This window comes from Nomascus leucogenys, chromosome 7b, assembly GCF_006542625.1.
Source record: "Nomascus leucogenys isolate Asia chromosome 7b, Asia_NLE_v1, whole genome shotgun sequence".
Lineage (NCBI taxonomy): Eukaryota > Metazoa > Chordata > Mammalia > Primates > Hylobatidae > Nomascus > Nomascus leucogenys.
Window position 1 is genome coordinate 49,558,580 of NC_044387.1, and position 15,090 is coordinate 49,573,669.

The window sequence follows — 15,090 nt, forward strand, 5'->3', positions numbered from 1 at the left end:
GCCCCCCCTCTAGGCTGCCTAAAACCACATGACACTTGACTCACATTCCTCCTAACACATCTGAGGGAGCCGGCACAAGCACCATCTCCCTCTGCCTGGCAGCCCTTTTCTCTGCTGTCCAGTAACGGACTCACCAAGTGTTACGAGCTAAACCATGCCTCACCCCCCATATATTGACGTTCTAACTCCCAGTACCTCAGAATGTGACTGTATTTGGAAATAAGGACTTTCAAAAACTGATTAAGTTAAAGTAGGGGTCTTTACTGCCCACCTTAATCCAGTCTTACTGGTGTCCTTTTAAGAAGGGAAATTTGGGCTGGCTGCAGTGGCTCATGCCTATAATCCCAGCACTTTTGGAGGCCAAGGAGGGCGGATCACCTGAGGTCAGAAGTTCGAGACCAGGCTGGCTAACATGGTGAAACCCCATCTCTACTAAAAATACAAAAATTACCCAGGTGTGTTGGCTGGCACCTGTAATCCCAGCTACTCGGGAGGCTGAGGCAGGAGAATTGCCTGAACCTGGGAGGTGGAGGTTGCAGTGAGCTGAGACTGTGCCATTGCACTCCAGCCTGGGTGGCAAGAGTGAAACTCCATCTCAAAAAAAAAAAAAAAAGAGGGGAAATTTGGACACAGAGAGATGCCAGGGGAGTTCATGCACAGAGAAGAGACCATGTGCAGAGGCAGCAAGACCATGGCACCTGCAAGCCAAAGACAGCCTTCCAGGGTACCAACCCTGCTGGCACCTTGATCTTGGACTTTTGGCATCCACAAGTGTGAGAAAATATATTTCTGTTATTTAAGCCACCCAGTCTTGGTATCTTGTTACAGGACAGCCTTGGCAAACTAATACTCTGGGCCACTTCAAAGCTAAGGGCGTGAACGCCCAGGGAAGATCGCCATTGCTAACGGGTGTTTTCCAGAAGAGAACACCCTTGTGAAGGATCAGAGCTGGGAGTTAACTCAGTCTTAAGACTGAGAGGGCTAGGCCAGGCGTGGTGGCTCATGCCTATAATCCCAGCACTTTGGGAGGCCGAGGCGGGCGGATCATGGGGTCAAACGATCGAGACCAGCCTGGCCAACATGGTGAAACCCCGTCTCTACTAAAAATACAAAAAATTAGCCGGGTGTGATGGCAGGCGCCTGTAATCCCAGCTACTTGGGTGGCTGAGGCAGGAGAATTGCTTGAACCCGGGAGGCAGAGGTTGCCATGAGCCGAGATCGTGCCATTGCACTCCAGCCTGGGCAAAAAAAGAGCGAAACTCCGTCTCAAAAAAAGAAAGAAAGAAAAAAAAGACTGAGAGTGCTGCCCTGGGGGAACTTCAAAGCCCTGTTTGAGTGAAATCAGCCAGACACAGGACAAATATGATATGACTCCACTTACATGAGGAATCTAGGAGAGGCAAAATCATGGAGACAGAGTAGAATGGTGGCTTCCGGGAGCTGGGGATGAGGGGGATTGGGGAGTTAAAGTCTGATGGATATAAAGTTTCAGTTTAGGAAGATGAAAAAGTTCTAGAAATTGACAAGTGGTGATGGTTGCAAAACAATGTGATGTACTTAATGCCACTGAACTGTACACTTAAAAATGGAGAAAATGGTACATTTTATAATATAAATTTTAGCTAGGCGCAGTGGCTCAGGCCTGTAATCCCAACATTTTGGGAGGCTGAGGGGGGCGGATCACCTGAGGTCAGGAGTTCAAGACCAGCCTGGCCAACATAGTGAAACCCTGTCTCTACTAAAAATACAAAAATTAGCCGGACTAATTAGCTGTAATCCCAGCTACTCGGGAGGCTGTGGCAGAAGAATCGCTTGAACCTGGGAGGCGGGGGTTGTAGTGAGCTGAGATCGTGCCACTGCACTCCAGCCTGGGTGACAGAGCGAGACCCCATCTTGAAAAAATAAAAAATATAACATAAATTTTACAATAATAAAAATAACAAACTTCTAACATGTTACATGGATATTGTATTTTAATTAAAATAACTACACTTTTCAAAGGGGAAAAAAAAAACCCTGCTTGAGCCACAACAGTTATATTCCAGCCAGGGTTAATTTAATCCAGCAACACCCTGAGTCTTGACCCAAAAAGCAGCAGCCTCAGCCAAAACTCAGACCTACTCTTTGGTAACCTGAGAAAGCTTCCAAGATGCCCACTCATTCACTCTAAACAGGAGACCCTCTCAAACCACGGGGGTGAGCCACAGCCTGGGCCTCATGCACTGCTGTGTCCTCTCCCAAGTGTGCTCAAGCACACAGCTCACCTGGGCTCTTTGTCCTGGTGAGGTTAGCAGTCACAAACACAAGCCCTCCCAGCCACAGGACTTCCAGCCAAGGAATGGAGGAGGCTATAAAGCTAGAAGCAACAAACTAAGCAAAAGGGAGTCATGGATAAGGCACGCTCCCCTGAACCCAGTCAAATCAACAGCACTCCCAGCTCCTTCTTCAGTGAAATGTTTCAGAATGCTCCATTCTGTTCCCAAAACAAGTCAGCCTTCCTGAACCAGAGAACGCTTGTAAAATTTGATCTAGACTCTGCTTCTGTGCTGTTGATGCCTTTAGCGGCCTCAGACTCCACCCAGATCTGCCCACTCTGTCTCCATCCATGGAAAGGAGCCTGTACTCAACAGAGAGGAGGCCACGAGGCTCTGGCCTTAAGAGATGATGATGGACCCAACTCCAGGCCCAAGTGACCTTTCTCTGCCCCACAGTTACTCACTCAAACTGGCTGCCAGTCCAGCCCATCACCCAAGGGAATAACAATGCAGTGGTCACTCTGGTGCCAACACATCGCCGGAATCCAAAGGGCAAATTAAGTTGCTTAATAAAAATGTGAAAACACAGGGCAGCCACTCACATGAAGTCCATGAAGAAATACGAGATCTGTCCCATCTCACAACTGACACCTGGAAGAAGGTTGACAGGCACATTGGGCTGGGTGTTTGGATCAAGAATTCCTCAGACCTCCCAGCATAAACAAATAATAAATGTGTCTGAGGTGATGAATATGCTAATCACTTTGATCTGATCATTATGCATTGTAGATACGTATCAAAATATCACACCCTCTCAACAGGTGCAATTATTATGTATCCATGGGGGAAAAAAAGAAAAAGGAGGAGGCTGGGTATGGTGGCTCACGCCTGTAATTCCAGCAGTTTGGGAGGCTGAGGTGGGTAGATTGCTTAAGCCCAGGAGTTCGAGGCCAGCCTGGGCAACATAGGAAGATCCAATCTCTACAAGAAAAAAAAAAAAAAAAAAGAGAGAGAAAGAGAAGGAGAAATGTCTGGTGTCTCAACTGATATTGAGCCAGCTGCAAGACAAATAAGACAGCCCCTCCTCCCCAATGCCAATCAGCCTGCAATCACAGAATGTGTGGGTGAGGCCAACTAGACCATCCTATTTCAGCCCAGTCGGCCCACATCAGGAAAACTGCCTAGCCAACCAGAGAACTGTGGAAAAAAAAAAAAAAAAAAGGTTATTTTAAGCCACTTAAAAAAAAAAAAAGATCCTCTGAAAGTAAACTACATGGATGAAATGAGAAAAAGACCGCGCAATTGATAAGTCACTTCCCAATGATCAGTAAAAGTCCCCAGTCCTGACCCCATGGGCTATGAAAAGGAGGAAGGGCTCTTCCAGTGCGTGCTATGTGTAAAGCTCAGAACCAGGCTCCTTGGGACACCTAGAAATGAACCAGTTATTCCTGCCTTCATAAAGCACACAGTTGGCCCAGAGCAGTGGCTCACGCCTGTAATCCCACCACTCTAGAAGGATCCATCCAAGATGGGTGGATCACTTGAGGTCAGGAGTTCCAGACCAACCTGGCCAACATGGCGAAACCCCGTCTCTACTGAAAATACAAAAATTAGCTGGGCGTGGTGGTGCACACCTGTAATCCCAGCTACTCGGGAGGCTGAAGCAGGAGAATCTTGAACTCCTGAAGCAGGAGAATCTTGAAGCTTGAAGCTTGAACCCGGGAGGCAGAGACTGCAGTGAGCAGAGATCACGTCACTCCAGCCTAGGCGACAGAGTGAAACTCCATTAAAAAAAATCCACACAATTTCTGCCATCACATGGATGAACATTGCTAACATTACACTCAGCGAAATAAGCCAATCACAAAAAGACGAATGTCGCAGGACTGGACTTACATGAGGTACCTATAATAGCTGAATTCAGAGACACAGAATAGAGAATGGCGGTGCCAGGGGCTGAGGGCAGGGAATGGGGAGTTATTATTTATTGGGTACAGAGTTTCAGTTGGGAAGATGAAAAAGTTCAAGATGGATAGTAGTGATGGTCGTACAACAATATGAATGTAGTCAACGCCACAGAACTGCATGGATAAAAATGGTTAAAATGTTCCACTGCTTCACTTGACTGGTCTTACCCAAAGAAACAATTTAAAAGGGTTAAGACAATAACTTTTGTTATGTGCATTTTACTAAACTTTTTAAAAGTTACAAAAATGGTAAATTTTAAGTTATGTCTATTTTACCACTTAAAGAAAAGCACACAGTCTAGAATCACAGGGCAGATGGGCGTGGCCCCAGGTCTTTGCTGCCATTTTTCCTTAGGGCAAACAGCTACTCTCTGCCCTCCAACTTCTGCTGACTGATCAAGTCCTCTTCAGTCCTGCCATTTCCGGAACCTTCTCTGATCTCACTTCCCTTGAGCACATACATGTGTGCCTCTCCCTCTCTTCCGGTAACTGGTAAGTTCCCAGATGGCAACAACCACACTCTCCGCCTTGCGCGGTGGCTCACGCCTGTAATCCCAGCACTTTCGGAGGCTGAGGCAGGCAGATCACGAGGTCAGAAGATCGAGGCCATACTGGCTAAGATCGCCCAGGCTGGAGTGCAGTGGTGTGATCACGGCTCACTGCCAGCTCCGCCTCCTGGGTCCACGCCATTCTCCTGCCTCAGCCTCCCGAGTAGCTGGGACTACAGGCGCCCGCCACCACGCTCAGCTAATTTTTTGTATTTTTAGTAGAGACGGGGTTTCACCATGTTAGCCAGGATGGTCTCGATCTCCTGACCTTGTGATCCACAGGCCTCGGCTTCCCAAAGTGCTGGGATTACAGGCTTGAGCCACCGCACCCAGCCGGGTTCCGCATAGTTTTACGGCAGGGCTCACAGCCGTCTATCATTACCCCCAGAGGTGGGCCCAGGGTGCAAAGACTGGAAAGACCCCCTGAACCTCCCCAGTTGTGCTTTGCAGGTAGCAGTGTGGGGTAGTGGGAAGAACACCGCAGGGCAACCACGTTCCAGACGGAACAGCTCTGCATTCACACAGAGACCCAGAATCCCAGCCCTGCCGCTTCCCAGTTGTGTCATTACCTGTAAATGGGCAGCCCCACCCCAGGGCGACAGATGAGCCCATGAAGGGCCCTATGGGAAGCACTTTGTCACTGTGCCCAGGGATGGCTTTGGCCTCCTCCCTTGAGGGGCCCTCAACTTGGAAATGGGACAGTCTATTCATCCAAACAGACTGATTCTGAAGTTATTAGATCCGGGCCACCACATCTGCCACGGTGGATCATTAGGGCGACTTCCTCCCCCCACCCACCCCCATGAGTGATTTTCCTCATTGTTCCTTTGCAGACCAGCAGGCTCCACAGCCCTCTAAAGAACATCAGTAAACAGTCAGGCAGAGACAGATGGCTGAGCCAGGGAGGATTCCTCTTTCCACGCCAGCCATACATGGACCCACGTCAGAGGAAACTGCTGGGCAAAGAGTGTCAAGGTGCCCAGGGCTAAAACAAGCAGGAGTTTTAAAACATAACAGGATCCAAACTCATAGACTGTACAACACCAAGAGTGAACCCAAATGTAAACTCTGGACTTTGGGTAATAATGAGGCACCAATGCAGGTAAGTTCATGGACTGTAACAAACATGCCCCTCTGGTGGGAGATGTGAACTGGGGAGGCTGTGGGGGTGTGGGGGGTAGGGAGTATATAGGAAATTGCTATATTTCCCGATCAATTTTGCTGTGAACCTAATTTTGCTGTGCTCTAAAAAAATTAAGTCTTAAAAAGGAAAAACTGTCTGAGGGAAAATAATCTCTTTTAAAAATGTTTAAGTGACCTTAGTTACTAAAAATGTCTAAGAGGCCTGGTGAGGTGTCTCATCCCTGTAACCCCAGCTACTCAGGAGGCTGAAGCTGGAGGAATGTTTGAGCCCAGGAGTTTGATACCAGCCTGAGCAACACAGCAAGACCCTGTATTTACAAAAAAAAATCTAAAAATTAGCCCAGTATAGTAGTTTGAGCCTGCAGTCCCAGCTACTGAAAAGGCTGAGGTGGAAGGATCATCTGAGCCCAAGGGTTTCGAGGTTGCAGTGAGCTATGATCATACTACTGCATTCCAGCCTCGATGGCAGAGCCAGACCCCGTCACTTAAAAACAAAAAACAAACAAAACATTTAAGGGGAAAAAATACAACCTAATGGGAAAGAGACTGTGGGACCTTGAAGACATTCGGAGAAGAATCCAGAAAGTCCTAAAAGTGGGTCCAAGTGGTAAAATTAACTCCTCAGCCATTTCCTGAGGACCTGCCCTGTGTGACTCAAGGCACTGGGATTTCCATCCTTCTATAATAATTCCTATTTTCATTTACTGACTTGCATTCAGCATCTAGTGATGTCGTGGGCAACATGGCCAAGTCTACAGGAGCTGTAGGAAAGGCTGGGCCCAAGGTTCTGGAAATCCAGAATTCTCCACCAGCAAAAACTATCAATTTCAATTTGCACATCTCCCTAAAAACCTCTCTTTTCTTCTTTATTAATAACTCTCCTGCACCACGGCACTGAGGGCCAGTTCAAGCTGGCTCTCCTGACCAACAGCTGGCCAGACAAGGCTGGTGCCCAGTAACCACAAGGCAATCCTCCAGACCCCGAAAGAGCTGATGTGCCTGCAAAGCAGGCTTCTGAATAGTACAGCCTTCCACCCCTGCCCCCACATAGGGACTTAGGGAATGCAGCCGGGCCAGACGGCAGGTCGTCGGAGCCGTGCACCACAGGAAACCCCAGCTGCAAATGGAAGATCAGCAAATGGAAGTACCTAACACAAACAGGACAGAGTGCCCATCACAAAAAGGCAGCAGCTCTAGGAGCCAAAAATAGCCTCACTTGTTTCAAGAGGATTCTGACAAACCAAGCACATTCAACTCCTCCATCAGCAGAAAAAGAGAAATCAATGAAGCAGAAAACCAGATCAGCTTAACAGGGACCAGGACTCCAAAAGATTCCCGACAGCCTCACACACACCCCAGCCCACCCTTTCCTTACCCCAACGGCAAACTGTGCCTGGATCTCAAAACATAGTCCCCTCACCCAAAACGCCTGATGGTATTTGCATCTAGCACAGAAGTTAGGTGTACAATCCCATAGTTTTAATCTTAGTGCTAGAGTCTGACCACAGATTGGGAGCCCCAAATAAGCACCTGTGAGTGTTTATCCTTGGCAAGATGAGGCAGCAGCAGCACACTGGAGGGTCAGCAAATGGGGCTGGGTTACTACCATGGAGGAGCCTGGTGGTGAATAATCATGGGGAAGCCTCCCATCAAAACCAGGCAGATCAGAACGGGTGTGGCTCTGCTTCAGCCCCAGATAAAATCTCCATGCAGTTGATTTTCGGTGGCCCACTGAGTCACAACTGCCTGTCGCCTCACTTCCTTCTAATTCCTGTTCTCACCTGCTGTGACTTGCGTTCAGGGCTGCTGGTTAGCAAGCAAACCTGACACTTCTGTGGCCTGGGAGCAGTCAGCATATCTCAGGTTTCACAAACGTGTCATATAACCCTTCCAGAACAGGATCAGTGGGGTGGCGGGGAATGCCCAAGACATAAATCAGTCCCTGCTAACAGCATCCGATCTGCGCGCTAGAGATGACTCCGGCTTTTATGTCATCCTCACTGCCCGGCATGGAGAGAGCACAGGGCAAGGAGGGTACTGCCTGAAGCATCTTCCTCCAACTCACAAGCTATATTTCACAAACACATTGCTCTAGAACCAAAGGAACAAACCACCTCCCATCCCTCACAAGACCATCCTCAACCCAATACCATTCCAAACACTAACGATCTGCATTCAGGAAGGAGGGGATGGAGTTTGTTCCGGCGCAGGATCCGCGTGAACCACAAGCGCACCTGATAATCACTCAAAAGTATCTATCCACTCCTCCCTCCCAACTTCTGTTTTGTATCCCCTACTCGTCTATGGTTTTCCTCCCCGGTGCAGGTGTGCCCACGCACGTGGCGTGAGGAACTCACCTGCGTCTCCATGGAAGGCGCCCTCGCCATCGTTGGGCCAGATCTGCCCGGTCTTGCGGACGCCCACGATGGTGGCCTCGGACACGACAACCGGGCAGTGCCGGTGCCGCTTGTGGCACTGCGGCGTGGGGGGACTGCTGCTGTCGAAGGACTGTTGCGAATTCTGCGAGGGAGAGCGGCTCTTGTCCCGGAACATGCGGTAGGTGGTGGGGCTTGGGGACACGCGGCTGGACTGGCCAGAGGAGAAGTCCTCCTCGCTGGAGGTGAGGTTCTCATTGGAGCTGCAGTCCGGGGTATAGCCGCCTCCGCAATCCTCAAAGCTCCGGGGGGAGTAGGACCTGCGGGGCCAGGTAAGGCGCTTCTCCTGCTCCGAGGTACTCTGGCTGCGCAGGAGCGGGCCCTTGCCCTCCCCTTCCATCATGCCCCCGACATAGATGCTCTGGTAGGACTGGTACTCCAGGGGCGGCCAAGGGGACCTGCTACCGCCATTGGCGTTGATCAGGTTGTCCTTCAGGAAGCGGGGGTTCAACTCGGCGTCCTCGTAGTCGCCGTCGACGCCGCAGCTGCCCTCCGAGGAGCGTCCCCGGTAAGAGGGCCTGGATGCATCCCCCACGCTCGAGCCCGCGCTGTGCTGGGACTTTTTGCGCTCCATCTGCATGGCCTGGCTGCCCAGGGAGCTGATGCGGTCCGACACCTCTTTGTCGTTGACCTTCACCAGGCCGCGCTCGTGGTGAAACTCGACGTTCACGTAGAAGGGCTTCTCGGCGTCCGCCCCGGGCTGGCCATGGCCCTTGCGGATCCGCTCGAAGTTGGACCTCAGCGCCGCCACGCTGGCGGGGGGCCCCCGGTCGTCCCGTTCCCCAGACGCGGCTGCCCCAGGCCTGTGGGCGGCCCCGGGCCTGGCCTTACCCGGAGAACCCTCTCCGTCGGGCCGGGCCTCGGACTCCTCGGCGGGCGGTGGGTCGGCTCCCTCGGCGGGCGCGGGCTGCGGGCGCGGCGCGAACGCTCGGGGCTCGGAGGCGCCGTCGGGGGCCTGCGCCGCGCGCCGGAAGCCCCAGCGCTGCCGGTCATAACTCTTCTTTTCCTTGGCCAGCAACGTCTGCAGGTAGATCATGCGGAAGCGCTCCTGGTTCACCTCCTGCTCCAGGCGCCGAATGGAGGCCTTGCAGCGCTCCAGCTCCTGCTCGATGTCGCCCACTGAGCGCAGCTCCATGCGCGGCGGCTCTGAGTCCGGGAACTGCGCCTTCCACGCCTCCGCGAAGCCCACCGGGTCCACCATGGCGCGGCCGGCCTCACCTGCGCCGCCGGGCTGCGCGCGGGGCCCGTCTCAGCGGCGGCGCGGCGGCCTCGCCAGGCCCGGCCCCGGGCGCCGGGCGGCCCCCATGGCCCCGCGCGGCGGCGGCGGCGAACAATGCCCGCCCACTCCCTGGTGGCAGGTGAGGCGGCGCGGGGCGCTGGGCGCGCGGGGCGGGGCGCGCGGGGGGAAGGGCGCGGGCTGCGCGCGCCGCTATTGTGTGCGGGGCTCCTCCGCACGGCGAGGCGCGGGCGCTGCTCTCCGCTCCGCCAGGCCGCCGCCAGACCCTGGCCACGGCCCGCGCGCTCTTCGCCTCTCGCTCGCGCACCGCCCCACAGCCCCGCCGCCGCCGCTCCCGCCGCCTCCTCGGACGCTACGCTCCGCCAACCCGCTCTCGCAGCACTCCCGCCCGGCCCGCACTCGGCGCCGCAGGAAGGGGAGGGCCGGGGGGCGGTGGCCGCGGCGCGGATGACGGAGCTAGGCGGGCCTCTTAAAGGGGCCGCGCCGTGGGCACAGGGCGGGGGGGCCCCCCGGAGGCGGCTCCCCCATCGAGCCGCCACCCTCCCCCCGTCCGTGTGCCTTTTGGGAAACTGAGGCCCTAACAACGGGGAATTGGACTGTGCAACTCGCAGCCCAGGGGTCCCCCATAAAAAGGACACCGGACTCCCTGGTCCAGAAAGACCTTTCCAACACAGAGGTCCGGGCCAGTTCTGCAGTTCTGGAACAGGAACACTTGGCTCCCCTCCAGCCAGGAGGACTTCTCCGGCCAGTGCAGCCGCGTGTCCCCAAGCCCCACTACCTACCTCATGTTCCGGGACAAGAGCTGCTCTCCCTGGCAGAACTCGTAGCAGTCCTCCGACAGAAGCAACCTCCCGCCTCTGCCCCTACTACGCCGCAGTGCCATAAGCGTCACCGGCACTGCCCGGTTGTCGTGTCGGAGGCCACCATCGTGGGCGTCTGCAAGACCGCGCAGATCTGGCCCAACGATGGGGAGGGCACCTTCCATAGAAACGCAGGTAAGTTCCTCACACCTCACAGCCCGGCCTCTCACCAGCCTCAGGGCTGGGCACACTAGGGACCACCCAGCAGGGCCCAACTCAGAGAGGCCAGGACCAGGCAGGTCACCCAGCGAGGCAGGGAGGGCCAGACTGAGTAACTAATGCCAGCACCCTTGTTTCAGCGGGCCTCTCATGTTGTGGATCTGCTGTGGGTGACTGCCACACGGGGTTTGTCACAGCAGGACCACATGATGGATGATAAATAGGGATTTCTCCCTCAGGTCACTCAATACCCACACCTGCCTTCCTGTGTGCTGAGCCATGTGTTTGTCCCCTGGCCTCTCTTGAGCTCCAGAGGTCAATGTAGTTTTTCTAGGACGACCTGACTCAGAACTTATCTGATTAGCCTCCCTCTAAGGGGGCCGCCAGCCTGCACTGAGGCCCACAGGGCTGGGTGGAAGATAGAACAGCCCAGAGCAGGGAGTGAAACAAAATCTTTGATGGTTCTCTAGGGACACAGAAATCTGAGACACAGTGGAGAGCACTCTGCAGGGAATCTGATGGGCACAAAATGAAAATACCCAAACCAGCCCGCTGGGTTAGGGGAAAAGGAAACAGGATTTGGCAAATGAATTACGGGGCTTGAATCCTGACCACCTCTCCCTCTCTGCCTCAGTTTCCTTGAAGTGAGAGGAACATCCGCCTCCAAGTGCTGTTGTTCCTGTGTGGATGTTAGGGATTATCATGCCCTCCTCCCAATGCCAGTGTCATCTGGAGCAGATGCTTTGAAGTCCAATCTAAAGGACTGAGCCCAGGCTAGTAGCCAGGCCAGCCCTGCTTGGGTTCAGGTCTTCCTGCCGACTCCTGGCTGTGTGACCTCAGCAATGTCTCTCTCAGCTTCTCTGAGCCTCAGTTTTGTCATCCGTTCTTCATGTGCCCAATCCTGCTTCCTTTTCCCCTAACCCGGCAGGCTGGTTTGGGTATTTTAATTTTGTGCTCATCAGACTCCCTGCTCTTTGCCGTCAGATCTCTGGGCTTCCCTAGAGAACCATCAAAGATTTTGTTTCACTCCCTGCTCTGAGCTGTCCTGTCTTCCACCCAGCCCTGTGGGCCACGGTACAAAATGTTGAGAGCATCCTGTGTAAAATGCCCAGATGGGGCAAACGTAAAACACACCCTGATAAATGGTGTGTAGGGGTCGGTTTCGTGATTGCCTGTTAATATTGGTGCCCCTGGAGAACATTCCTGCGCTGGGAAACCCCTGGGTCCCAGTTTCTAGGCCGGGTGGGCGGTGCGCAGCTCACTGCTGCCCTCTGCAGGCCTTGCTAACCTCCTGCCATCCTAGTCCCTTGGACCCAGCGGACCTTCTCATACCCTTCCCATCAGGCTGCAAATAGCCCATTTTGCATGTGAAGAAACTGAGATGCAAATGATGCCCTGGCCACTAAAGGGGCTGGAATACCAGTAGTGCCATACTGAGCAGTGCCCTCATCCTCAGTGGCCTCTTTTTTTTTTTTTTTTTTTTGAGACGGAGTCTCACACTGTCGCCCAGGCTGGAGTGCAGTGGTGCGATCTCTCCTCACCGCAACCTCCGCCTCCCGGGTTCAAGCGATTCTGCTGCCTCAGCCTCCCAAGTAGCTGGAATTACAGGCGCCTGCCATCACTCCCAGCTAATTTTTTGTATTTTTAGTAGAGACAGGGTTTCACTATGTTGGCCAGGCTGGTCTTGAACTCCTGACCTCGTGATCTGCCTGCCTTGGCCTCTTATAGTGCTGGAATTACAGGTGTGAGCCACTGCACCCAGCTCTCAATGGCCTCTTCTTTAAAATGGGTATGATAAAGGCCAGGCACAGTGGCCCATGGCTGTAATCCTGGTGTTTTGGGAGGCCGAGGCAGGAGGATCGCTTGAGCCCAGGAGTTCAAGACCAGCCTGGGCAACATAGTGAGACTCCATCTCTGCAAAAAAATTTAAAAATTAGCCTGGCATGGTGGTTCGTGCCTGTAGTCCTACCTGCTCAGGAGGCTGGGGTGGGAGGATTGCACTGAGCCTGGGAATTTGAGGCTCCAAGTGAGCTAGGATCACACCACTGCACTCCAGCCTGGGTAACAGAGCAAGACCCTGTCTCTAAGTAAACTCTGAAGCTGTTTAGTTTGAGTTTGCATGCTCTGTTCTCTTGGCATAGCAAATGGCTTTTTGTTAGGCACAAGGACACGTCCAGATAGTGGCTTTCTCCCTTGTGGGACAGCCTCTTCTGGCCCCAAGGACACTACTGTCTCCTCCGGACTCCCTGAAAGCACTCCTATCCTGGGCCTCTGGGCCTTTCCTGCAGAGTTTTCTTATCATCCATCCCTCCCTAGGGAGGAATGCAGCAGGCATGGCCATGGGCATGGGGTTTAGACACACATAACACTCTGTAATCCCCCACTCAGTGTCTGTTCCAACTAGATCTAAACTCTGCAAGGTCACAGACCTGTTTGTCTTGTTCCCCTATGTCCCTCATATAGTGAGCTCAGAGTAAGTGCTCAGCCAGGTCTGGTGGAATGAGGAACCAGATGTGTGCATGGCCTGGAGGGCAGATAGGTCACCGAGAGCGATGCCTTTGTATGGGGGAGGAAATGATAAGGCATTCACAGCCCAGCTATAGCAAAGGTGTGTGTGCCCTGTGGGAGAAGGCACATTCCGGGCAAAGGCTCGCCAGGGGAGGTGATGCCTGAGCTGGTCCTAAGGACAAGGACCAGGTAGGCAAAGGGCAAGGAGGCTTCAAAGTTCTGTATGAGGAACAGCCAGGTTGGGAGATGAGACTGGTGTGGGCAGTAGAAAGTGGGATCAGAGGTGAGGCAGGGCCTTGTAGGCCTGTACAAAGTTTGGATTTTATTCTAAATGCGAGGAAAAGCTGCTCAAAGGTTCTAGACCTGCACTGTCTGATAGAACTTTCCAGCACCATGGGCATGTTCTGTAATCTGTGCTACACAATGTGGCAGCCATGAGCTGCCCTGTGTGATTACTGAGCATCTGAAACGTGGCTGGGGCAGCTGAAGAACTGAATGTTTGGTTTCGTGTTCGTTTCAATGGCCACCGTGGCTACTGTATTCAACCGCACAGGAAGCGGGGTGACTTGCTGGGGTCTGTTGCGTGGAAGGTTGGGCGTGGGAGGTGAGAGCAGGGGGAGTGGTTGGGGATTGTGGCAATTGTTCATGAGGAAGGCATTGGTGACCCAGAGTAGGGCAGAAGCAAGGTACCCCAGAGAAGGGGTTAGATTTCAGGAGCATTCTGGAAGTAAAACTCATGGGACTTGTAGATGGAGTGAGTGTGGGGAATGAGGGATGTTGGGGTGATCAGACCCAACACCAGGCTGTGGGGGCGACAAAGTCCGTCGGAGTCAAAGGAATGAGAAAAGACGAGAGAAAGTGGGACCAGGGGGCCAACGCTAGTATGGAGGCTGCAAAGGCCTCCAGCCCTAGGAGCCCATGCTATTTATTGGTGATCAAACAAAGAAACAGGTGGTGAGGATGTGGGGGTTGAAAGGAAGCAGTGTATCAAGCAAATGAGCTACAGCTGTGACAGTTTAGCATTTTCTTTGAAACGTATGGCTACTTGAGATAATGAGAGTGCTAGAAGCAAGGAGCCAGCAAGTCTAGCAGACATACAAGCCCTGCCTCAGCTTCTCTCCCGACACCCAGCTTTTCTCCCAACAGAGGGAGGCCCAGCTCATGGGGATGACTTTGGGATGGTGACTGCAACAGGCAAGCAGAGGTGCCTGCACAGGGCTTCAGGTCCCCATAGCCCATCCATGAGCAGGCGTCAGGCAGATAGAAGGCGACCCTGTGGCACCAAGGAGCAATGAAGACCTCAGAGAGAAAGTGGAGTGTTGCCAGTGAATCGCTGTTGTTTGTAGCCGTGGGGCTGGAGACTCTCCCCCTGCCTGCATGAGGCTGGGTGGAGAAGGGACAGGGACTGGACTGGGGGGAAGTAGAGGCAGAGAGACTGAGAAGGGACTGGCCAGGGAGATGATGGGGACCCCGGAGTCTGAGGGGAGAAGACTTAGTGAAGAAGGCAGAGCCCCATGCTGATAGCTGCTGTTCCCTCAGTGGGAAGGATGCTAGCTGAGTCTGGCATCATGAGGCCCGCAGGGCAGAGGTGGGCCCTGGAGCTTGGCTGAGCGCTACCCCAGGAGCCTTCTGAGGGGTTCAGCAGGAGGAGGGGGCTTCACCAAGGGCTCCACAGCTGTCTGTGAGCAGTGGGTGACATTTATTTTCTTCATCATCATACTTTTCTAAATTCTTCATAATAAAATGCCTATCTATAGCTCACGCCTGTAATCCCAGCACTTTGGGAGGCTAGGCGGGCGGATCACTTGAGGTCAGGAGTTTAAGACCAGACTGGCCAATATGGTGAAACCCCGTCTCTACCAAAAATATAAAAATTAGCTGGGCATGGTGACTCCAGAAGCTGAGGCAGGAGAATTGCTTGGATCCAGTAGGCAGAGGTTGCAGTGAGGGGAGATTACGCCACTGCACTCCAGCCTGG

General features: G+C 53.3%; 1 protein-coding gene across 1 annotated transcript in view; it reads right to left on the minus strand.

Moving 5' to 3' along the window:
* The window catches only part of BCR (BCR activator of RhoGEF and GTPase), a 138,627-nt gene extending 128,640 nt beyond the window's left edge, over positions 1-9,987 (minus strand). The window contains exon 1 of the mRNA XM_030815944.1: positions 8,271-9,987. Within this exon, the coding sequence (XP_030671804.1) occupies positions 8,271-9,549 (1,279 nt within the window). The 5' untranslated portion in view covers positions 9,550-9,987. The remainder of the gene's footprint in view (positions 1-8,270) is intronic.
* Between the last annotated feature and the right edge of the window lie 5,103 nt (positions 9,988-15,090).